The 26,050-nt window shown below is 34.6% G+C and overlaps 1 protein-coding gene and 1 long non-coding RNA gene across 2 annotated transcripts; both read left to right on the top strand.

Moving 5' to 3' along the window:
- The first annotated feature begins 9,790 nt into the window (after positions 1-9,790).
- TPR3 (Tetratricopeptide repeat (TPR)-like superfamily protein) lies at positions 9,791-16,507 on the top strand. Its single transcript, XM_078293696.1, has 8 exons — positions 9,791-10,135; positions 10,215-10,308; positions 11,347-11,397; positions 11,995-12,168; positions 13,351-13,530; positions 14,541-14,660; positions 15,094-15,227; positions 16,306-16,507. Exons 1-8 carry the CDS (start codon positions 9,975-9,977, stop codon positions 16,373-16,375), a joined length of 984 nt encoding a protein of 327 aa, XP_078149822.1. The 5' UTR covers positions 9,791-9,974; the 3' UTR covers positions 16,376-16,507.
- Positions 16,508-22,023: 5,516 nt separating this feature from the next.
- Positions 22,024-22,566, top strand: LOC144544943 (uncharacterized). The gene is made up of 3 exons (XR_013508367.1): positions 22,024-22,089; positions 22,292-22,390; positions 22,499-22,566. It is a non-coding gene; the product is annotated as an uncharacterized LOC144544943 (long non-coding RNA).
- Positions 22,567-26,050: the final 3,484 nt, after the last annotated feature.

Below are 26,050 nucleotides of genomic sequence, written 5' to 3'. Positions count from 1 at the left end.
ATGATTCTTTCAAATAGAGTAGTGAATCTGACTGTGTTTTTTTCTTTATTTCTTTTATGCGAATTAGTCTGAACTGATTTTTTTTTCATGTAATTTTCTTCTACTGGACTGTGAATTAAATTTAGGATTAGACATTATATCAATTGAGAGGTAGGTACAAGAAGTAACTCTAAAAGAAAATTCGAATCCCCGGTACTCAGATTTACCCTCCTAATTAAGAAGTAACTCTAAAACAAAAGATTAATACATACAGGAAATTAACCGATACACCATCTGACGAAACAAGCTAGGGTAAATATGCAAATTTTTTTTTTTTGAGGTGAAGCAACACCTTCAACCACCAGAGATCTTGACTGAGACAGTGGATCTTTATCAGCAATGACATGCACATCAACTCTCTCTCTCTCTCTCTCAGTATGAATCCCTTTATCCCTTTTCAGGTTAATAAACTAAAATTACCATAATTTCGGCTCGTTATTAATTAAACTAAGTAGTTTAAAACCAGGATATATCAGTGAGATTAGCTTAGTTAAAACTTGTAAGAGATTCTATAATTGACAGTCGGGGTTATATACCAGTACAGATTTAATTTGTTATGATGAATATATATATCAAAATCCATACAGGTAAATATTTTTTTTTGAGGGTAAGATGGCAACTTGCCATCGTACGATTTTCATTGATACGAAACTTATTTACAATGCCCAAGTAGGCAAATGCTGAGTAAAAGATAAATTACACACTAAATTTTTTATTGAAAGTTGGCTCCCTTAGTCCCCTTTATTTACCCTAGTAGTGGTCGATCCACTGTCTAATCTCTCTTCTCGTTTCATTAACCAGGATATCCAATGGCTTCGTCCTTTGATTGAATATCCTGTTATTCCTCTCCCGCCAAATAGCCCACAACCCAGCCGCCCATACCGTATCCCAAATTTTCTTTCGAGTAGCATCGAAACCTCGGGAAACTACTATCCATAGATGCACGTGCGAAATAGCACCCGCCACCAGCCGTTCACCATTGAATGAATGTAGAAGAGCCCGCCAGTATAGTGCCGTATATGCACACTCCCAGAACATATGAACATCCGTTTCGAGGACCGTACCGCCACACAAGACGCAACCCTGAGTTGTCTGACAACCTCTGTGCATCAGTATCCCCCTAGTTAGGAGTTTATTTTGCAACAGAACCCACAGAAAAACCTTCACCTTTGACGGGGAATTGATTGCCCACAACCTCTTATGGAATCCCCATACTACTCCCGTGTGATGTAATCCCCTGTAGGCGGTTTTCGTGGAGAAGGCACCCGCGGTCTCCCACCTCCATTTTAATTCGCTAGTGATCGGGTCAACTTTCACCGATACCTTGTAAAAAGGCATTAGTTTCTGCAGGTCCTTAATGAAAAAGGAGATGTTAAGTGGGTCTGAGATGTTTGTGAAATCCTGAATACCATACAAGCGAGACAGCGTGACCGCCCAGCTGCTCTGTCTATCTGAGTGGCATGTCCAAACCCACTTTGTTAGTAGCGCATCATTCTGTGTCTGGAAGTTAATTAATCCCAATCCCCCATTTTCTTTCAGAGCACATGTTTTCTCCCAATTGACCAAACAATTGATCGGTTTGCACATCTCATGCCCCTTCCATAGGAAATTACGCCTTATTCTATCAATTTTTAAAAACACCCACTTTGGAATTTTGAGCGCTTGCATGTAGTGCAATAATATCGAGGAGAGCACAGATTTGATAAGTGTGAGACGCCCACCATATGACAGCAGTGCAGATTTCCAACTTGCAACTCTACTTTCGACCGCCGCAATCATAGGCAAGTAATCCGCCTTTGTTGGTTTCCTACTTGATAATGGTAGACCCAGATATTTTATCGGAAGTTCCGTAGCCGGGCAACCCAGAATGTTCTCAATTACTCCTCTTAACTGGTTTGGTATTGCAATTGGGACGAATGAGCTTTTATCACTATTTATCTTCAAGCCCGAAATTTTTCCATATATCCTCAGGATGAGTGCAATGATTTTAAGGGTTTTCGGATGTGCCTCTGCAATGATGATCGTGTCATCTGCATATTGAATCGGCTGCGGTGCTATATGCACCGGTTCATGCATTAAGCTGATGGAGTTCTTAATCAGCCAGTTCAACGAATCCGCCACAATTATGAATAGCATAGGAGAGAGCGGGTCCCCCTGCCTCAAGCCTCTTGCATGTGTGAAATAGTTCGTCGAAATTCCGTTGACCCTAATCGTCGAGGATGACGTTTTTAGGATCAGCAGAACCACAGAGATCCATTTCGGGGGAAATCCCCGCTCAATCAGAAGGTTCGTAAGAAAACACCAACTCGTCGTATCAAACGCCTTTTCAAAATCCACCTTATATAACACCGAAGGAATTTTCCTTTTGCTACAGGAGGTTAGAAATTCACGTGCCACAAGAAATGATTCTATTATCGATCTACCTCTTACAAAGGCTGTTTGGTTGTTGGAGACAATAGCACTGAGGTTTGGTTGCAGTCTATTCGCTAGGATCTTCGTGATAATTTTTACCGATGTGTTTATAACACTGATCGGTCTAAAATCCCCGATCCGCTGTGGGTTTTCCTTTTTCTTAATCAACGTAATCGCCGCTCTATTGATGCTCGAAATGTCACTTCTGCTTGCGTGCACCCTCTGAATCATCCTGACGAGGTCCGGTGCTACAATTCCCCAAAATTGCTGATAGAATTCAGACGGGAAGCCGTCCGGTCCACTTGCCTTATTTTTTGGTAATTGCATGATTGCCGCCTTAATTTCCTCAGTTGTTATTTCATTATCCAGACCCATCAATGCCGATGACAAGCTAGGTCCCACCTTCCCTGTTAAGTCAAACGGACCCGTTTGGTTGCATGTTTCTCCTAGCAAACTCTTGTAGTATGAAAAAATTGCCCGTTGTAAGTCATGCTGAGCTATTTCAGACCCATCCGGGTTTTTGAGTCCTGTAATAAAATTTGTATTTTTCCTGGCATTTGCCGAGGCATGAAAATACTTTGTATTTTGATCCCCCAGCTGAAGCCACCTATTCCCCGATCTCTGTTTCCACTTCGTTTCCGCGATCAAAGCGAGGCGGTAGATGTGTTCCTTTAGCCGCACTCTTAGCATGCTTTCCCCTTGATTCAGGTTTCTCTTCTCCTCAACCCGATCCAATTGTCTAACCACCCATTTAGCTCTCATCAAGTAAGTCTCTTTTTTTGCAAAAGCCCGGACCGACCACGCACGCAGGCTGGATGCCACGGCCGTCAATTTTAGTCTGAAATTCTTGACCGGCGATAACGGTACTGATACCGAATCCCAAGCCAGTTTTACCACCTGTTGTATATCCTTATGTTTCAACCAATAATTCTCAAACTTGAATATCCTTCTCTTTGGGTTAGAATGGGGGCTCACCTCGAGTAAGAGAGGCACGTGGTCAGATGCCGATGCCGCAATATCGGAGAGTGAGTGAGTAACTCCCATTGCGTTCCAGGCATCGGACAGAAAGATTCTATCTAATTTAGAGAATGTCGGATTCGGTCTTCCATTTGACCATGTGTAAGCTCGACCTGCCAAAGGTACATCAAATAGATTCATTAATGAAATGAACCTATTAAATTCTAAGATCGGATTGAGGTCAGGTAATATCCCTGTCGTGTCATTTAATGACCTCATTATGTTAAAATCTCCGAGTATAATCCACAGGTAAATATTGCTCTACAATAGAAAGGCAACAAAAGATCTTTGTTAAAAAAATGATGTTGACATATATATGCATTATTTATTGGTACTCAAGGCGCTTGTTCCATATATACAACCTTTAAATGAGCTTAGTTAAAATCATTTGAAGGATAAGCAAGAAAATTGTGCCATAAGCGTAGAATGTAGAGCCAACTTTATGTTCGATTAAAAAAAGACAACCATTAAGGACAAATGAATGGAATGAAGCATGAAATCTACAGTCAGAAAGTAGTCAAATTTAGTAGCTAGAAGGAATTTTAGAGGTGGATGCAAAAAGACAATAAAAGAAGCACGAAGATCATGCAACAACCGACATGAAATTGAAGAAGACGATCGAGGACCTAACATTTTCGTTTTTTAAAGAAAGACAAAGATTTAACATATCTAATTTTAATATTTGTAAAAGATTGGAGAATTAATTAACCTGTCAAGTTTTAATATTTATAAATGACTTCTCAGGTTTGAACTTGCAATCTCTCACATAAAGAAAGTTGTTTTTTTACCACTAAATCGGTGACAAGTGCATACATATATGGTAATTACATATGAGGGAATTGATCTTGCAAATAATTTAGAGGAAATGTATTAATTGGATATATAGTCTATTGCAAAGAATAAGGATAGTATTATGCATAACGCATATTAGTCTGCATTATAGACTATTATATATATTTTATTTTCAAAGTTCTAACAATTAGTCTAAACTATTAAACATGATCTCCATATATATACACACACACTTGTACAACAAATTCTACATATTTTAGATTTTTTTTAATATTATTATAAATAGGTTGAAAATCACTTGATCTAAATATTCTAGAACATACTTTCTCAAAAGTAGTAATTATTTTTATCTATTTAAAAAAACTGTAAACAAGTTTTAGAGGTGTAAAATTTAGTCTCTAAGTACATTTTCATATGAAGATCATGTTAAACGGTTTAGATCAACTGTTCGGATTTTGAAATAAATATTGATCCAGAGTATGCACCATTGAGTGTTATGCATAGTACCATAGCCTCAATCCTATTGAAAATTGCAAAACCTTAAGGTAGCTACTTCAATCTGTTCTGAGCTGGTAAAACATGATGTGCAATATTTCACTGACATATATTGTTAACCTTGAGTTGAGTTGACGTTTAATCAATCTACAATGACACAAAATTTATAAATTACATCTGAATTATTTTTACTTAGACAACACTTCAAGAGCTTCTTTTCAAAGATATGGTGCATATGGGGCCAATATATATATCTCATTTCTTTTTCTAAAAGTGTGACCAAATCTTCACTAATTATGAAAGACATTGACGAAGTAAAAATTAAGAGTTAATTAGTCTCAACAATTAAGTAACTTGTGATGCTACCCAAATTGATGGATAATCCAATGAATATTATATGTAGCTCCAATTTTTCATCCCCTAAATAATCATTTGTCAGAGCCGATGAAAATCATAATTATTGTATGAATCATCTGTGTGAATATAACAACGAAAGCATATCTATATCTGTATATTTTTTTAGTGTCACTGATTTAATCTTTCAGAATGTAATTAAGGTTCCTTTAAATAGTACTATATTTATTAAGTTTTTCTCTAAAAATTTCTCACACAAAATTTATTTTAATGGGATGAAATGAGTGAATTCAGAATTTCTTATATTATAGAGACCAAAACAAAAATATAACCAAGTCACCCAATGAGTTGCTTAATCATTGATAATTTTCATTATATTACATCATTAATATGAAAATTACAATCGTAAAATCTACACATTAAAAGTTCATATCGTGTATGACGCATTAATTCTCAATATAATCTTAACCGTACTGATCACTTGTAATTGAACATAAAATTGAAAATATACAATAAATAATTATTTTCCATATAAATCCAATGTTGGGTTAATAATTCAACGTTCCTAACTGTTTTTTAATCAACTTATATTTTTTTTAAAATTGAATAAATGAGTGAGCATTAGCTAATATATAGTGGATGAAGACAACTGTTGACCATTGCTAAAATGTGTTTTGAGGGGCGGATTTAAGATTTTTGTTCGGGGGTTTAAAAAATAGTGAGTCAGGTTTAAATAGTTAATAGGGTTCAAACTCATTAGCTAATTAGATACTAACTAAACAACAATGCTCTAATTTGTAATTATTTTTCAATGCTCTAATTTTTAACTCTAATTACCAATCCTAATTCAAAGAATTCATTCTAGTTTTAATCCTAAATCTAACCCAAATTTCAGATCCGAATTTCAAAGGGAGCAGAAAAATTTCAGGAAGAGGCAAAGTTAGTCCGGACGTATAGATCTCCATAAAATTTCAAAATACAAGACCCTTTGACTCCACTTCAGTGATGTTAAGGATGAATTAATAAGTTTCAGAGGAGAAAGGAGTGATAGAGTTTCTGGACCACTTTCAGGAGTTTGCCCCTTTTCGTTTTGATTTGATCAAAACAGCATGACAACTTTCAACAATTATGTCTTAAACTGAAATAGCCAAATATACATTGATCGATACTATAAGCAAGTGTGCATCCACATCATGTGTATACATGTGTACAAGGCAATGAGAAATAATTATGAATTAATTAGTTTCTCCGGGAATGATTGTCATGTAGAGGTTTAATGGGCGGGCGGGTACGGGTACCCCGGGTATACCCGGGACGGGTACGGGTACGTCTCGGATACGGGTAGGACGGGTACAAGGGTATACGGGTATGGGTATGGTCGGGTATATTTTTCAAAAATCATACCCTACCCGTCCTATACCCGTACCCGTGTACCCTTGACGGGTAGGGCGGGTACGGGTATTTATTTATTTATTTTTTTTGCTGTTTTTTTTTTCTGGTTTTTTTGTTTCTGTTTTTTTGTTGGTTTTTTTTTTTGCTGTTTTTTTTTCTGGTTTTTTTTTCTGGTTTTTTGTTGGTTTTTTTCTGGTTTTTTTGTTGGTTTTTTCTGTTTTTTTTCTGGGAGGGAAAAACAGAATTTTTGAATTTTGAATTCGGATGAACAGTACTCGGGTATCGGGTACTAGGGTACGGGTATAGTCGGGTACGGGTAAACTCGGGTAGGGTATGGTCGGGTATTGGTCCAAAAAAACGGGTCCGGTCCGGTTTATGCCCGTACCCGCGTACCCGAGTACCCGACCCATACCCGGGCTCGGGCACAGATACCCCGGGCGGCGGGCACGGGCGGGTATGGTCGGGTATACCCGACCCGGGTATTGTTAATCCACTATTGTCATGCATGTTATTAGGATCCTAGCTTTATTGTGCTCATCATATATTCATATTGTAATCATCATATTATAACTAAGCTTTCGCTGAAACATATTGGTGCTAAACGAGGTAGGTGGAGCTCAATTTCGTCTCTAATCACTGTATGAATTACGGCGTTGAGATGCAAAGTTGCATCTCAGGAATAAATTGATTAATGCCATTGCAAGTTTTGATTGAAAACGAATTCTCTTCTGACATCATCAGCTGTCTGGCACTGGCACTGACACTAATTATTTTATTAAAATTTCCCACTAAAGTTTAGTTATCAATTTAGCAATAACATAATATTGGAATTAATCATGCATGGAATATAAAACCATGTTCTTTCATACGGTGGAAACTTAAAAATAATATAAATTTTAATTTTTGGTGTAGTGACTAAATTATCTTTTTGTATGGAAGATCGTAGGTTCAAAATTCAAACGATATTCTTTATGGAGTGCGAATTTCCTGTTTTCTATTGGAAATATTCCTCATCCAACCATTCAATATTTTTCCACATACAAAAGAAAATAATTTGAACTCCTGATTTTTCAAAAGAAAAGCAGCAGATTTCATTCCTTCTTTATGAACATTATAATTTGGAATGCTAGATCTTTATTTTTTAAAAATAATAATAATAAATACAAAAATTAAAGATTTAGCTTACACAATGTTCATTGATTTCCTTTTCGTGTAAAATCTCTTTAATTTATTAGAAGCCTATATTTGGGTTTTGGATAAGATGCACTTTAATTTATTTGAGCCTTTATCTCACATTCCTTGAATAGTCACAAAGTGCCTTTGTTAGTGATGGTGGTTAGGTATAATTGGCAGTTTTGTTGGGCTTTCTCTTTCTTGTTTTTATTTTTTTATTTTTATTATTTTATGTGTTTATGGTTCAAACACATTTGATACTGTGAGATTGTGCATTATAACAAGCTTTTCTTTGTACCTAAGCAATATGTTTTTTAAATTGACAATGGCAAGTCAATTAGAGAAAGGTGGTTTTTAGGCCCAGGAAAGCTATTTTTCACCAGCTGTGTGTTGCTGGATCCGGATTTCATGTGGCCTCTAGAAATTAGCTGTATATATAGCACCTGAACTTGTTTAAGATTAATGCAGCATATAAATACACTGCATTTATTGAAAATGTTATACTTTTGTTTAGAAGTTTTATTGGTTTGGAGAAACATTGCTTATTTTTACTTATATATATTTTTTTCGGCCATATATTGATTTTGTCATGTAAATTGGAACTATTTATTTGATTTTTTTTTTTGTGTGGCTAATGTGCATGGAAGTGAATTTACATGCTGATTTTGAATCATATGAAATTGTGGTTTTTATTTTGTTGAACATTTTTTTTTATTCTAATTAATCATCTCGTTCGATATCCATATAATTGAATTAGCTTCGTGTTAACGGTTAACTGAGGGAATAAAATTACAAGTGCTACTTGTTAATAGAGATTAAAATTGGAAATAATAAACTGTAAAACTTATTCTTCCAATCAATGGCTATATATTGAACTAACTAAACGCATTCCATTTGATGATATATTGTATGACTCGTTATACAATTCGTAACAGAGTTGGTGGCACAGGAGGTTGTCTTGTTTTGGGTTTCACTTTATTAGGGATGCATTGGTGGTTAACGCAATAACGCTGCCTGAGTTGACAACAATAATATCTCCCCCTATCTCTTGTCTTGTTCATACTTTGAATGTGATCTAATTAAATCCCCATCCCCTCTAGAAACTAAAAATAAATAAATAAAATTAAAAGCCAAATAGAGGGGGTTCTTCTCCTGTTACTTTCAAAATGGAACTATCCATTCCAGCTTAGTATGAAGCAATCAGAGAAAAAAAAAAAGCTAGAAAATTGGAATTAGAGGAAACTGAATAATAAAGTGTAATGCAATTGACTAGAGTTAAAATACACCATTAGTTTAATTTGTACTCTAATTATATCTCATATCTCTATCTTTGTTTTCAAAGTTCAGATAGTCGATCCGAACTGCTCAACATGATATCCATCTTAAAATATACTTAGAGACCAAATTTTATATTTTTTGGAAACTTTTTACTAATTTTTTAGATAGATATATAAGCACTGTTTTTGGATAGTTCATAAACAATGATTTTGTATCTATCTAAAAAAATAGTAAATTTTTTCTAAAAAATATGATTTTTTTCTAAAAAAGATGAAATTTTGTCTCTAAGCACATTTTAATATGGAGATCATGCTGAGTGGTTTGGATCGATTGTTTGAATTTTGAAAATGGAGATAGAAATGTGGAATATAATTGAGGCACAATACAAATGGTGCATTTTAACCCTATTCAATGTAATTTTATTTTATAAAAAAAGTTGAAAAGTATTAATGTATGCAAAAATTATGAAATTTAATAATAAATCAGGTTAAAAATAAGAAGTCTACAAACAATTTCCCCTGTTCAAACTTGTTTATCAATAAAGTGTTATCGTAGATGAAAAAAAAATCAGTTGCTGTTCATATATAGAATTTGAACGATACGCAGAGTAAGTTCTAAGTTGTATAAGATTTTGATATTTCAAAGCCCAAATATTTTGGGCTTGAAGAAAGGTAATAGTTATTTTGGGCCTAATTTTCATACCAAAATAATTTTGGGCCATAACTAAAGTGAAGTTGTCGCATAATATTTGTATAAACTAACTATCCTCTACAGTACTGTCATTAACATTTGATAAAGATATGAACAGAACACTTTTATCTTCGTGCAGCACAAAATTATACAATCAAAACAGCGAGGATATACTTCGTGGTCTGTATGTAGCGAAAGCTACTCAGTTAAAATATTTACCCTTTCTCAGGCTCATTTTGCTTTGTCGAATGTACTGTGAGTCTGTGAAGAAGTGCTCATAATCTAACCCAACACAAACCCAACCAAATCTAAAACCCTAGCTAGGGTTGCTCATGGCGGAACCGGGTGGCGCCACCTCCACCAACGGCGGCGGAGGCGCATCGGCGCTCAAGGATCAAGGTAACGAGCTGTTCAAGGCCGGGAACTACCTCAAAGCCGCCGCCACCTACACTCAAGCGATCAAACTCGAACCCAACAACCCCACTCTTTATAGGTTCCCTACTACTATACTCTCTTTCTAGGTTTAATTTGTAATGATTTTGTCTAATTTTGTCTAATTTTTGCATTGACAGTAATCGAGCAGCTGCGTTCCTTCATTTAGTTAAGTTAAACAAAGCACTGGCAGATGCTGAGATGACTGTTTCACTAAATCCGCAATGGGAGAAGGTATAGCATTGCCTCTTCTATGCAATTTTGCTGTTATACTGTCGCAATAGGAAGTAGTGAGCTTGTACAAATTTTTCACAATGAATAAACAATATAAGAGTGAGGCTATGGTACTATGCATAGAGCATATTGGAACATGCTATGGACTCATATCTTCGTTTTGAAAGTCCTAACGGTCGATCCGAACCATTCAACATGATATCCATATAAATATGTACTTGCAGATTGAATTTTATCTTTCTTAGAATTCTTTTACTATTTTTTTAAATATTAGAAAATCACTTGATTTGAACATTCTGGACCATCCAAAAACAGTGATTTTCTACCTATATAAAAAAATAGTAAATAAATTGTAAAAAATATAAATTTAGTTTGCAAGTACAAATTCATATAAAGATCATGTTGAACAGTTTGTATCAACTGATAGGATTTTGAAAACGAAAATATTGATCTGTAGTATGGACCAATCTGCGCTATGCATTAAACCATAGACTCGCTCACATATAATGAACAAAATAGAAGTGAATGCTAAGGAAAAATATACTTTGCAAATTAAAGCCTTTGTTTTAATTTGTGCCCACATTTTGCGATTTGAAAGTCCAAACAGTCGATCCGAACCGCTCAATATGATCTCCTTATTAAAATGTGCTTGAAGGCCAAATTTTATATTTTTTGGAAATTTTTTGCTATTTTTTATAGGTACAAAATCACTGTTTTTTTATGGTTCAGAATTTTCTGAAAAACTGTGATTTTCTACCTATCAGAATAAAATAGTAAATTCTTTTCCTAAAATGTGTAATTTGCTCTTCAAGCACATTTTAAAATGAAGATTATGTTGAATGTTCGGATCGCCTATTTGAACTTTGAAAATAGAGATATGGGCGCAAATTAAAACCTCTTTAATTTGCAAAGCACAATAGCCCAATTCAAAAGATAAATATATGAAAATTAAGAAATATTGCCAAGCTACCTATTATTGCCATCCACACTTTATTCTGAAGACTTGAGTAATCATTAAATGATAAAATTGTATTGTAGGGATACTTTAGGAAAGGCTCTGTTCTGGAGGCTATGGAGCGCTATGATGATGTGAGTTATATTTTTTCTTTTAACTGTACTCTTGTTAGTTGTTCTCTAGCCATTGCAATTTGTTAAATGTGCGCAATGATGTTTAGTATACAAGTGAGGTGATGGTACTTTGCAATGTGTACATACATCCATACTATGGATTCATATTTTCATTTTTAAAATTAAAATAGTCGATCCAAACTGTTCAACATGATTTTTATATGAAAATTTACTTGGAGACTACATTTTATATAATTTTATAGAAATATTTTTAATATTATTTTAGATAGGTAGAAAATCACCTGATATTAAGATTCTGGACTATAAAGTAGTGATTTCCTTACCTATCTAAAAAATTAGTAGAACAATTCTAAAAAAATGTTAAATTTAGATTGCAAGTATATTTTCATATGAAGATCATGTTGAATGATTCAGACTGACTATTTAAACTTTAAAAATTGAGATATGAGCCCATAGTACGAACCAATCTGTGCTATGCTTAGCCTCACTCTTGGTATAATATAATAAACTTTTTATATAGCAACATGATTACACCTTTTTTGTAGCTATATGCCCCGTTAAATGCTTCTTTTGCTGTTGTTGGTTTTCAAATTTCAGGCAATAAGTGCATATCAAGAGGCACTGAAGTACAACCCTCAAAATCTAGAAGTATCCAAGAAAATAAAGCGTCTGAATCAACTTGCAAGAGAAAAGAAACGTGCTGTTGAAGTTGAGAACTTGCGATCTAATATTGACATTTCAAAACCTTTTGAACCGTTCAAATCCGAGCTGGTGAGCTTCTGATAGGCCATTTTGTATAAATACCGATATATTTTTTTATGTGATGCAATTCAAATTTGATAGTATATTATTTTTCCAAAGTCATAGCACGTGATACATTTTACGTACTCATGCTTTTTATTATTTTTGGGATGTAACAGTTATTACAAAAGTACAATTCTTACAAAAGCAAGGTTAAAACTGTAAAGAATTTTATTCAGTGTGGCTATGTATAAATAATATTAAGGAGAGTCTCATCAAAAGAGGTCAAAAGGAACTAAGATGTTCTAGACTTTGGCCACATAAGATCCCAAAAACCTCTTACACCATGCTTTTTGTTCCATTTGCATTAAACAAACCTTTTAGTCTACTATTTACAGATATAAATGTAGTTCATTGAATATGTTGTGTGCTATTGGATGTTTTGGTTCGTATTAAGTGTTTGCCTATTTCATATATATCTATCGTGCATGCATCCATGTAAAAATATATACCTACTATGGGTATACTAACCCTGAATAGTTATTCGGATACCATAGATGAGTAGGAACAGTTTCACATTAAAAGAAAACATATTGCATTTTCTCCTTCAGAAAGAGAAATATCAGAATGCACATGTAAAATGTGGAATTATATCTTGTGATCTTGACTATCATCAAAAGTAAACTTTAAATTTGATATTCAACATTATAGGATTATCTGGTGCATGTTGAGATTTGGTGCATGTTGTACGTTCATTTAGTGATTTGAAATTTCAATGATATGAGATAAACGCTCCTTGATGCATCAACAAATAACACTCTAATTTCATGAAATTTTAATGGTACATTATCTGTATATCCAACAATATACCTATAAATGTAATTTCTGATTTGAACCTTATAACTAATCTGCCAAAAATAAGTGATCCTTCCCCTATATTAAATATTTGCCCTTCTTTTGAATCTGTACAAAAAATATAAGTTGCTCTGCATTGCCCTTCGTATGGAGATAAATTAACAGTGATGAATGAAGTATACTTGGTCATATTTTGAAGTAAACCAGGGAAAAGGTGGGCTGTATATCACATTTTTCAGTTCTTTTGATTGTTTATTTGCTTTTTACAGTCAGTTTCATATGAAGTTTAATTACAATGCTCATGCTTTGTTTGTGATGCCATTTGCTGTTGTTTTTTTGTTTATTTTTTATTTTAAGAATGAGAAGTGTGGAGACAAGGATAGATCAGAAGAAATGTTCTCCTTTGTAATAGAGGTAATAGAGGCAGCCATAAAATCATGGCACGAGACCTCAACAGTCCTTCCAAGGGTTAATTTTCTCCTCGATAAAGATAAAACCGACACGACGGTATATGCACCAGTGGTTAAGATTGACCAGGTACTGATAAAAAGGGGGTGTTTTTATTCTAATGCTATGTCATATATTATGTTCTACCCAAGTATAAGCTTTTGCTTTTATCAAAGTTTTTAAGAGTGAGGCTATGATACTATGCATAGCGCGGATTGGTCTGTTCTATGGATCAATATCTCCATTTTTAAAGTCCAAACAGTCAATCTGAACTGTTCAACATGATCACCAAATGAAAATGTACTTGTCAATCAAAATTTATAATTTTTATAATTTTTTAACTATTTGTTTAGATAGGTAGAAAATCACTTGATCTAAAGATTCTAGACCATTCAAAAGTAGTGAGTTTCTACATATCTAAAAAATAGTAAAAGAAATTCTAAAATATATAAAATTTAGTCTACAAGTACATTTTCAGATGGAGATCATGTCTACAAGTAGACCTATCCGTGCTATTTATAGTACCATAACTTCACTCAGTTTAGAATATTATATTCCAAGGTTTGTCTAGATGTGGCTTTACTGTAGGGATGTTAAATAGTCATCCCGTGACCAGGCACATGACTCATGTGTCCCGTGCCGTTACCATTCATGTGACGTGGCCATCCTTCAGGAAATTGGCACGGCACGTGGTCACCCAAGTCACATGTGATCAGGATTTTGATTAATCTAACTTAAATGTGACCAGTCGTGTTTGGGCACTACACTTGTGGTCATGGCATGACTAACGTGCGGTGACCGTCCATACCAATTTGGTCATGGCATGGCACGTGACCCAAGTCACAGGTGTGACTAGCCACGGCCCATCATGTATTTACATCCCTACCTTAGTGGCCTAGTCACACAGTCATGCAGCAATGGAATTTCTGGGGATGACAAACTTCGCGCATATTTTGCTACTTATATAGGTACCGTGAGGTTACGTATCTGTCAATTTGGGTCTGGTTGGCCAGATTTTGTAGGTATCCAGATGTCAGGTCACTTTCTGCTGACTGGACATGGGCTACTATCTAACTTATTTTAATATTGCTTGTTTATAGGCTTTTAAATCTCCAGATACACATGCCGAATGTTACACATATTTAAGAAAATATGCAGTGGATTCTAACTCCAAGGCTGCTTGTATGGTTGCCCCAAAAAGCGATATATCCTATCCACAGGTATCTTTTGTATGATTTTAAATGGCTAGGTTTGAACAAGTGAGGGGTAGTTTTAGGTAAATTAACTGAGGGAGGAGCATAAGTGATTTCCCTATGCTTTTGAATGGTACTGCTAATATGCAATATTTTTTTCCTTATATAGCATCATATAATCATACGATTTTGGTTATTCATGGCGGCATATATATATGAATCAGTCATACATTCTGTACGTGTTAAATTGAAAAACTAGGAGGAACATAATTGATTTTAGATCCTTTAGAAAAGTTTGCATTGATGTTACTTATTTATTGCACCTATACATGATTTTTTGTAATTAATAGGCGCATATATGGTATTAATTCTAGATGTTATATATGTTTTTTTCTAGAGAACAAATACTCTTATTTGAATCAATAAGCACATACTAATTGAAATTATGTGGTATATATAGGTGTGGAAAGGACAGGGATCAAGAAAATGGAAGCTATCTCAGAGTGATGGTTTTTTTGTGCAGTTTGAGTCGTCAGTTCTTCGAAAACAGTGGTTTGTGCCTAGCTCCTCAGAGAAAGGCCGCACTTTGTGCAAGTACAGTTCCCCAGTCCCCTCTCTCTCTCTCTTTCTCTAATGCTGTGTTGGTAACATGTTCAGTCCTACATATTTTTTTGTGGGAATTTCATGTATACCCCTCAAAAACTTTGAAATTACAAATTCCCCCCCTCTAAACTTCATAATATCATAACCCTTCTAAATTTCAAAAACTCACAAATTTACCCATTTTATTGCATTTTCTATCAAAACTCATTTTAATTTTATAAAGTACCTATTAAAAAATGTATCCTGGTTTTATTTGTTAATAAAAGGTAGAATGGGTATTATATAAATTTTAAATGAGTTTTGATAGGAAGAACAATAAAATGGGTAAATTTGTGAGTTTTTGAAATTTAGAAGGGTAAATATGATACTACGATGTTTAGAAGGGGAAATATGTAATTTTGAAATTTTGAGTGGTACACCTGAAATTATATATATATTTTTTAAACTTGTGTAGTGGTTTCATTGCAAAATTGTAGACTATAGGTATCAAAGCATAATTGATGTCATTGCAAAATGAGAATCATAAAATATGCCCCAACTAGTTTCCTTGTGGTATCTAACAGTACCTCTAATTATTATCACTTAAGATCAGGTAAAAATTGAACACGGGGTTAGGTTAGCTTCTTTTGGTTAAGATTGGATGCAGGATACTTGAAATAGTATTTATGATAGGGAGGGACGATATGAGATATTTGCATAATCTACTAGGCCGTGCTATACATGTTACTTTTGAGGGGTATATATGATACTTTGGTGTGTTGCAGTGGTATTTGTGAAATTATTCCTATAAAGAAACATTCTATACAGGCACCTTGCTGTCATATACTAAATTTTGTGCAATTAACCCTAGGTTGCAGAAGAATTCAGAAATAAAATGTCATAGTTGATGACTTTTTGAGCCTTGCTTGCCAAAAAGGGCATTTGATTTGTCATTTGAAGCTTTCATCGTAAAATTGAAAATTTTGGTCGTATCAAAAAACCATAAAACAGGGATGGTTCATTGTCAAAACCTGATTAACAATCTCTATATTGAATGATCAATATATACTTTTTTTTTTATCTTGTTTAGGAATCCCGAGCTGTTGGATATTTCGGTCCATGAAGTGCTTCCTCGTATTTTCTTAGAAACTCTGTTGTAATATAAGAATTTTCGTCAGTGCTGCCAAGGATAAAAATGAAAGAATCAAGTGACGCTCAACAAAGGAAGCTATGTTCTTTAATTAAAAGATTCTGTTGTTTGATGCTTGTTAATTATCATCTTTTTTTCATCATTTTTTTTTTCGTCATAACTTTTGAGTATAATTTTGATCAAGTTTCTTTCAATGTAGATTACAACCACTTTATTCCTGTTGATGTAATCCCAAAATTTAGTTACTCGGACAGGTGACAAGAATTCTAATAGCCTGCAATCCTAATACAATGCTAGCTAGATGTATTATCGAGTTCTTAGCTATTTTAGTTTGGTCGTTTTCATAATATACCCTACTAGGTGCTTTGTAACATTGCCGTTCGGCAACAAAGGATTAAGCCTCCTTAAGATCACTTTCTTAGCCGCTTAATCTTGCTAAATAACGGTTCTTTAGTGCGGATTAACATGATCTCTTTTAGCATCCTTTTGTTTGAATTTTAATCCTTTGTTTGGACTTTAAGGCACTTTTATTTATTTCTTTAGTTTCTTTAGCTTTCACTCACGGATTAAAACAACTGGACATTGGTTCTTTAATACTTCTTAAGCTTATAATCCTTCGCTCTTAATATCTTGATGCCGAATGGCTCCATTGAACTTTGAACTTTGGGCTGATCCTGTTTGGCCGTTGCCAGTCTACTAACGAAGTACCAAAGGTTGTGTATTTTGAAATCGATTAATTTGGAAACAACTAAGAATTGGCAAACCCATATAAACATAAATTGTTTGAAGATGACTGTTAGGATAAATTTTTTTTTATTTTTTGAGAAAAAATGTAGGTCAAATCCATCCTAGAAATTATCCCAATTTCTAATTTGACATGGCAATTTTTAATTAAATTTAAGGGATGTAAGTGAATTGCTCATTTAGCAATTATTCTTAAAAGTATTTTTAATAAGAAATTGATTTCTAAAGTTACGCTGGATAGGGTATTAATGGTCGGGCGGGTACGGGTACCTCGGGTATACCCGGGATGGGTACGGGTACGTCTCGGGTACGGGTACAAGGGTATTCGGGTACGGGTATGGTCGGGTATATTTTTGAAAAATCATACCCTACCCGTCCTATACCCGTACCCGTGTACCCTTGACGGGTAGGGCGGGTACGGGTACGGGTAGGCGGGTACGTTTTTTTTTTTTTTTTTTTGCATTTTTTTTTTTTGCTGTTTTTTTTCTGGTTTTTTTGTTTTTGTTTTTTTTGTTGGTTTTTTTCTGGTTTTTTCTGGTTTTTTTCTGGTTTTTTCTGGTTTTTTTCTGATTTTTTTCTGATTTTTTTGGGGGGAAAAAAAAATACAAAATTTGAATTTTGAAATGGCATGAACAGTGGTCGGGTATACGGGTATACGGGTACGGGTACTCGGGTAGTCGGGTACGGGTATAGTCGGGTAGGGTATGGTCGGGTATTGATAAAAAAAACCGGGTCCGGTCCGGTTTTTGCCCTTACCCGCGTACCCGAGTACCCGACCCATACCCGGGCTCGGGCACGGGTACCCCGGGCGGCGGGCACGGGCGGGTAGGGTAGGGTATACCCGTTAAGGGTATTGTCAAGAAAATTGATCTTATTTGTTGTCAGAATTGTCCCCCCTCTCTTCCTACTGTTTTTAACTTCTAATGAGTTTCTGGGATGGAGATGCCTGTTAGAAATTAAGAGTATGCCTATTTCCAAATAACTGTTTTTAATTTCTAATGAGTTTATGTGATAGAGATGCTCTTAATGGATATAAAAGTTGAAAGAGTTTAATAACTACCATTGAAATTAAACTAATTGCGCTGAAAACATTTTAGGAACAGAAAACAAAAAACATTTGAGGAACAGCAAATAAAAACACAATTATTCTGTAGAACATTATATACTGGTATGTAGTTGCCACTGTGTTAGGCTTAATTTTTTAGTTTGTTTCAGAACATCTGTATCAGATATCTGCTTTTGTAATACATTTTTTTTAAGTTCAATAAATGAAACTTGTGGGCCTCCCTACTTTTGTCAAAAAAAGAAAAACAAACCACAATCAAAGAGGTACCGAAAACAATAAACAAAAAGAAACACTAGTGGAGAATCCACAATTAGTGTCGCTTCATTAGTGTCGGCTAAACGTTAAAGACAGACACTAATAACTTAGTGTCGGCTATTTTTAATCAGCCGACACTAATATGGGACAATTAGTGTTGGCTCTTTCTTATTACCCGATACTAAAACTTGGTGTCGGCTCTTTCTTATTACCCGATACTAAAACTTAGTGTCGACTGTTTATAAACAGCCGACACTAAGATGATACAATTCGTGTCGGTTAATTATATTGAGCTGACACTAAGTATTAGTATCAGCTAAAGTTTAACAGCCGACACTAATTGTTGGGTATTAGTGTCGGTTGATTATTATTAGCCAACACTAAGTGTTAGTATCAGGTAATTAGAACGGCCGACACTAATAATATAATTTATATCTGTTTCTGGCTAGGTTTTAAGATGAACAGAAACAAGCCACGCTGAGCTCTCTCTCAACTGTTGTCTCTATACGCGAATCACTGAGATTTTTTCATTTTCTGCACTTTGATCTCTCTCCACTGCATTTTCTGCATTGTAAGTTCGACTTTGTATATTTTTTGATGTTCAGGAACAATTTTGTATGATGAGCCAAATATAATTGGTTTTCACTTCTAAACCTTGGACCTTCCTCAAACATTTTCCAGTGCTTGATGTTAATTATTGATTCATATGGGGTATATTCTGAGGTAATTGAGTTGATGCGTAACAGTTAATACAAAGTGCTGAACTTTGAAATAAAAAGATGAGTGAGTCTATGGTACTACGCATATCACGGGTTGGTCCGTGTTATGGCTCAATATTCGAGTTTTCAAAATTCTAATGGTCAATCCGAACCGTTCATCTTGTTCTCCATATTAATATGTGTTTGGAGACCAAATTGTACATTTTTTGAAAATTTTTTACTATTTTTTTAGATATTTAGAAAATCACTTGATCTGAAATTTCTGGACCATCCGAAAACAGTGATTTTCAAAAAATATAAAAAAATAGTAAAAAAATTTCAAAAAATGTACAATTTGGTCTCCAAACACATATTAATATGGAGAACAAGATGAACGGTTCGGATTGACCATTAGAATTTTGAAAACTCGAATATTGAGCCATAACACGGACCAACCCGTGATATGCATAGTACCATAGACTCACTCTAAAAAGATTATGCAAAGTGCAGGGACCATAATGAATCATTTGAGAAAATAGCAATTTCCCTTTGTTCCTTAGGTATTAAAATTGTACTTAGTTTTAAAAAATTAGATGGAAATTATGATAATTGAATAAAAATATACATACTGTTTGTTTTACTAACAACAAATTAATTACAAAATTTCAATTTTAGGAGATTTATAAAAGAAATTGGTGCTATAATTTTGAGAGATTTGGTATGACGATCTCGATCTTCATGTCACTCGATCCGGCATCCAAAAAAATTGTAAGTATAATATGAAACTCATGTTTAATTTTGGTGCATGAATGTGTATTATGATAAATGTATGTATAGTTGGTAGGTATGGAGCTAAAGTATTGTCTTATGAGCCATAACCGAATTATTAATGCCTTTAGGTCATGATACCCATTCAAAATTAATCCAATAGAGATTAATTTTGAATAGTCCCCGTTTTGGGACTGCTCTTTGAATATTTTGTCTTAATTAGGATGTGAACCTGTGTTAGTCGCGTTTTAGTATTTAAGAAAATTTCGGCAGCATTTTCCCTTAGTTCCCCGAATACTTGGAGAACTAAGGGGAAATGCTGCCAAAATTTTCTTAAATACTAAACGCGACTAACACGTGTTCACTATGGAGACAAAGTATTCAAAGAGTGGGATAAGATTGTAAATCGGCCCTGTATAAGCACTAAATTCAACATTTGACCCTAAATAAAATAGTTAATTGTGTTTTCATATAATTGCAGATGGACCGCAGTTGGATGTATAGGGCATCACGTGTTTCAGATGAATATTTGACAGGTGTTGATGAATTTATAAAAGTTGCTATGGAAGACATGACAAATAATGGGAATGTGAAGATGGCGTGTCCTTGTCGTGATTGTAACAATAACCAGAAATGATCTAATCCCATCCAAGTGAGGAATCATTTAATCCGCCGTGGGTTTAAGCAAGATTACGCATTGGATATGGCATGGCGAGAGTTTGGAAACCGGTATAGGTACTGGTACTGGTAGTAGGAACCAGGAATACCATAATTACAATAGCGGAAGTGATGTGCAAGGCGATATAAATGATGATATGGTTGAAGAAGAAGGTGTTAATTTTGATCAAATGTTACGTGATTTAGAAGATGATTTTGGTAATGACAAGCAATATGATGTATTTGAGAATTTGTATGAAGATTCTAAAAAATGTTTGTATCCTGGTTGTACTAAATTTACAAAATTGCAAGGTGTATTAAAATTGTATAATCTAAAAGCATCTAATGGCTGGAGTGATAAAAGTTTTACTGCGTTATTAGAAGTATTAAGAGAAATGTTGCCGGATGGAAACAAAATACCATGTAATGTTTACGAAGCGAAAAAAATGCTGTGTCCAGTAGATTTGGAAATTCAAAGAATACATGCATGCCCAAATGATTGTATATTATATAGAAATGAGTATGCAGATCTTGATGAGTGTCCAAAATGTGGTACATCACGTTACACAAGAAAGAAAGTAACCAACAATAACAGTGATGATTCTAAATTGAAAAAAGGGCCTCCCGCAAAAACATTGTGGTACCTCCCTGTGATACCAAGATTCAAACGTTTGTTCGCAAATGCTGAAGAAGCAAAATTATTGCGTTGGCATGCCGAAGATCAGAAAAAAGATGGAAAATTACGGCACCCCGCTGATTCTCCTCTTGCTGGTACGCTACTGGTGCTGTTGCGCCAAGTACCCATCTTTGTCAGTAATTCACTTGAGACAATTATTCACTTTAGTCTACGTGTATTAGACATATCTAACTTTCTAATGGAACGAAGATGAGTTTTATTTATACAAGGGTTGTATATAAAAGAGTAAAAGACGCAAGAACATTAATGTGTATGATTCAAACTTATTGACAGTGTGTGGACATGCAGCACGTTCTATTTTAGTTGCCATTGGATCCTCATCAAGGTCGTAATTTATATAATTCAAATAATTAATTTTTTGTCGTCATTTTGAATATCTTCTATCTTTCATCATCAGGTTACTTAATTCATATATTATATTTGATGATGCCCGTATGAAAATGACCTAATTCAATTTTAATTTCAAGTCTTATTAATTCATGTTACATGTTTCTTTTCTGTTGTGTTTTATTAAAAATTATTTTCGTTTTTTATATTGTGGGAGGGAGAAAAAAGAAAAGAAAGGAAGGGAATAACTTAGAAGAAGTGGAAGGGAGGGAAAATGAGGGGAGCACTGGGGCCACAACGTCATTTTGTAATAATTTTAGAGAATGGGTATTTTGTTTGATCATTTTGGAAAGAAGGGCATTTTATCAAATTTTCCTTCAAATTCTCGTACAACCCATAAAGTATCGAATTTATGCGCTCTCACAATTGAATTCTTTTCTAACAGCCCATTCCTAACGGATTCATGTACCGGAGGACCTGGAAAAACTAGGTGGAAGCGTTCAAATGTTAAGGTAAAACAGCTCTATTTTTGTGATTCAAAATAAAGTTGCTAAAGCAGCTCTGTTTTTGCATTTTTGAGGACTAAACTGTAATTAATTCAAATTTGTTCATGGAAAAGAGATGATGTGAATAATTCATATCTTTTGACTTCATATATGTTTGTATCTTTCGACATTTTGGATAGTGTTCTAATTTGAATTTTTTTTAATGCAGTGCCCACAACAAGTTGGAGGTTGGGAATGTGGATATTATGTCATGCTATTCGTGTATGACATAATAACTCGATTCCTTGATATTTTTCCGAACCTCACGGTATGTGCATATATATATATATATTTTTTTTTTTGCAAAGTATGCATAATTAATTTATCTTGCTCCAAAAATATGAAATTTTGATCTTTTATCATTTCAAAAATGCAGCACTTCCCCAAAGAGTACACCGGAACAAACATCGAATACATGTGAACATTGTGGGGTAAATTTTTTTTGAGTATTAGGAGTTCAAAGCAAATCAATTTAGGAAGTGTTATTTTGTACTATTTGGTGAACTTTGTAATTTAAACATGCTTAATTTTAGGATGTGTTATTTGGGATGTTTAATTTAGGATCTGCTATTTCATATCTTTATATAGGCCAGCAAAAACATATGGTAGCTGGCCAAATCATAAAATTTATTTAAAAAAAAAAAACAAATAGTGTCGGATATCTATTAATAGTCCGACACTAATAAAATATTGGTATCGCTTCTGTTCAAGCCCAGGCCGACAATAATACTTGTAACAAGCAGTCGATATAATGATTTAATGTCGGCTTATTATTAATAAACCGACACTAATTAGTATTAGTGTCGGACTATTAATAAATATCCGACACTAATATTAATTAGTGTCGGTTTATTAATAATGAGCCGACACTAATGCTTAACCTTTAGTGTCGGTCGTTTATAAGTATTAGTATCAGTCCGATTAGTGTCGCCTGTAATTCGACACTAATACTCAAAAAACAGATGACACTAATTCCATGTTCTCCACTAGTGAAACTTGAATTTTACAAATATTGATGTTGCTCTGTGAACCTATATATGCGGGTTAACTACTTCCACAAGGTCATCGATGTCCTTCGCCGCCTCCTTAAAGATTTGTGCGCATGCACCTCTCCCTCCACAATATGAATTTTGAAATGAGTAACATTCCTCTGTTCTCTTTGTGTGACTGATCTATGCATGTCTTTGCTCGTTCAACGCTGAGATCTGTCCTTCGGATGGCAATGTGTGTGGTAGTAGGTATCTGATTGTAGAAGGTCATGGTTAAAGGGCATGTGTTGAATAAGTGTTCCACTGACTCCATGTCTCATCGACTTACACAAAATACATCTATTGATCACGTATAGTCACCTCTTTGTTAAATATTAATAGTCATCTATTCATTGTTTGATCAATCGGATTGGGTGCTGGATCTAACTCTATTGTGCAAAAGGTTGCTTTCCATATTCGGTGTTCTGGTTTTGCATCGTATGAGTACTTTGAGTAACAAAGCCTAACCCTCCCATCATCTTGGGCGTGGTTATGTATATTGTTCATGGCTGGATAACTAAACAATTATAGTTGAATCTAACTAAATATCTCATTTATTGGTTTATACAACAATATTTAGAAATTCGGTTGCCTAATTTTATTACTGTTTGAGTTGTGTCTATCTTCTTTCTTATCCTCTCTTAAGTTGAGTTTTCTCATCTTTGAGTGATGTATAGTTTAACTAACTCGTGTCTTCGTGAATCTTCTTGATCGGACCATGTCAAGATGGGCTTGAAAATGTCCTATGCAAACACAATACAATCTAGATGGTACGGATATTCGGATCCGTATTCGACCAAAATCTGGATCCAACAATAATAACAGCAACCAAGCCTTTAGTCCCAAACAAATTGGGGTAGGATAGAAGTGAAACCTAATCATAATCATAAAATCAAGATAAGTAGTAATAAAGTAGTAATAAAAATAATAAAAGTAGTAATAGTAATAGTAATAGTAGGCATACTAATAGTAATAGTAGGCATACTAATAGTAATACTAGTAACAATAATAATAGTAATAATACTAATACTAATATTAATTATATTCGACCTAAACTATCAATCATGGGGGGTCAAAATCCTAAGCTTACATCATTGACTCCAAATTACTAGTCTTATGACCTAAGACCTATAATACTACTCCTAAATAATCTCCAACTACTACTAGGTCATGGTTCTGGTACGTGGATCGCTAATTTCCACGCACTTCTGTTCGAAGCCTACTCCTTATATACATTCCACTCCTTCAAGTCCTTTTCTATTACTTCGTCCTATATCAATCGTGGCCGACCTTTGTCTCTCCTTGTGTTTTTGATGCCATATAATTCCAATATGCACCAGTGCTTTAGGAGGCCTCCGTTGAAGATGTCCAAACCATATCAACCGGTGTTGGAAAATCTTCTCTTTAATCGGTGCTACCCCAAGTCTGTCACGTATATCATCATTTCTAATGCGGTCCCGTCTTGTATGGCCACAACTCCACCGCAATATATGCATCTATGCTATACTTATCTTCTGAACGTGTTGTCTTTTAGTAGCCTAACATTCTTGATGAGCATAAATGTGTTACACGCTTTTAAATTTATAAATCTGTTTGTACTTCTGATCAGATCATAAGCATATGATCTTATTGAGTAGTATAATCGAGTGTCGATCCACAGGGAATAAAATTATCCATCTTGAGCTATCAAATCGTGACCTGTTGAAGGGCTAGACAAACCAGATCTTGAGAGTTGTTGTTGAATCAGAGATGCACTTTGTATTTCTAGATCAAAAGATAAAATATATTCAATAGGAGATGTGAATTCCTAGGGTTTCGGCACACTATTGTTACTTCAATCCGCTTTGATTCTTACTTTGGTTTGATTGAGTTGGTTTTTAATTGTTGTAAGATGGTTTCTAATCCTATCACAGTGACTGGCGTTTTCACGGTTCATCCACACTACTAATCAAGCCTTCTAGTTAAGGCTTGACTTGAGAAGTGCAAGTAGATTTGTGATTAGTCCAAAGTCATAACCTTTACTTGACTAGGTCCCTCAGCTGATCCTATATGGCGTCCCTATGGTAAGGCAAGACAATGCGACATTCGTTTGCAAATGTTGAGAATCCCATGTATACTTTTATGGATCCGACTATTGGCTTCTTCAGTTAAGATCTCCCCCAATAATCTAGTATTTTTATACCCCCTTTTCTCGATCCGGTTAGGCTAATGTGACTAAGTACCATGTGTGGCCATCACAGTGGCGGTCTAGAATAACAAAGCAAAACCGAAAGAGATTGAACATAAAGTGCAAAAAATATTAAACCACAAAATACTAAACAATGATCAAACACAAAATATATATCAAAGCATCATGAGTAACAATTTTTATAGCCTAGCCCTAAGAAAAGATGTTTAGCCGCGAAATAGCATGTTTTCACTCCTCACAACTAAACTATACAAGAAAAATATAAAGTAGATCTAATATTATGTTGTTCTTCACTCCAGAGTGTTGTATTAGGGTATTAACAACCCTAATACAACACTCCAATTGAAAGTGTTTGGAGCACTCTAGCAGTGTCTCCAGATGTCAAGAAAATAGGGTTGTAAATTTCCTATTATCTTGCCACCTAGTGGCACTCCTAGAGTGCTCCAAACACCTTCAATTGAAGTGTTATATTAGGGATGTAAATGCCATATTATCTTCCCATATAGAGACACTACTAGAGTACCCCAAACACCTTCAATTGTAGTGTTGTATTAGGGTTGTAAAGATGTTATTATCTTGCCATCTTGAGACACTAGTAGAGTGCTCCAAACACCTTCAATTGGAGTGTTTTATTAGGGTAGTAAATGCCCTATTATCTTGCCATATAGAGACACTACCAGAGTGCTCCGAACACCTTCAATTAGAGTATTAG

Source organism: Carex rostrata, chromosome 27 (assembly GCF_964058835.1).
Source record: "Carex rostrata chromosome 27, lpCarRost1.2, whole genome shotgun sequence".
Classification (NCBI taxonomy): domain Eukaryota; kingdom Viridiplantae; phylum Streptophyta; class Magnoliopsida; order Poales; family Cyperaceae; genus Carex; species Carex rostrata.
This window is presented reverse-complemented; position numbering and strand designations above follow the sequence as displayed.

What these genes read in the sequence shown, in the direction of transcription:
- TPR3 (XM_078293696.1), top strand. Translation starts at nt 9,975, where the DNA reads ATGGCGGAACCGGGTGGCGCCACCTCCACCAACGGCGGCGGAGGCGCA. An exon ending in AACAACCCCACTCTTTATAG is followed by an intron (nt 10,136 to 10,214) that starts GTTCCCTACTAC and finishes TTGCATTGACAG; the next exon opens with TAATCGAGCAGCTGCGTTCC. An exon ending in TAAATCCGCAATGGGAGAAG is followed by an intron (nt 10,309 to 11,346) that starts GTATAGCATTGC and finishes ATTGTATTGTAG; the next exon opens with GGATACTTTAGGAAAGGCTC.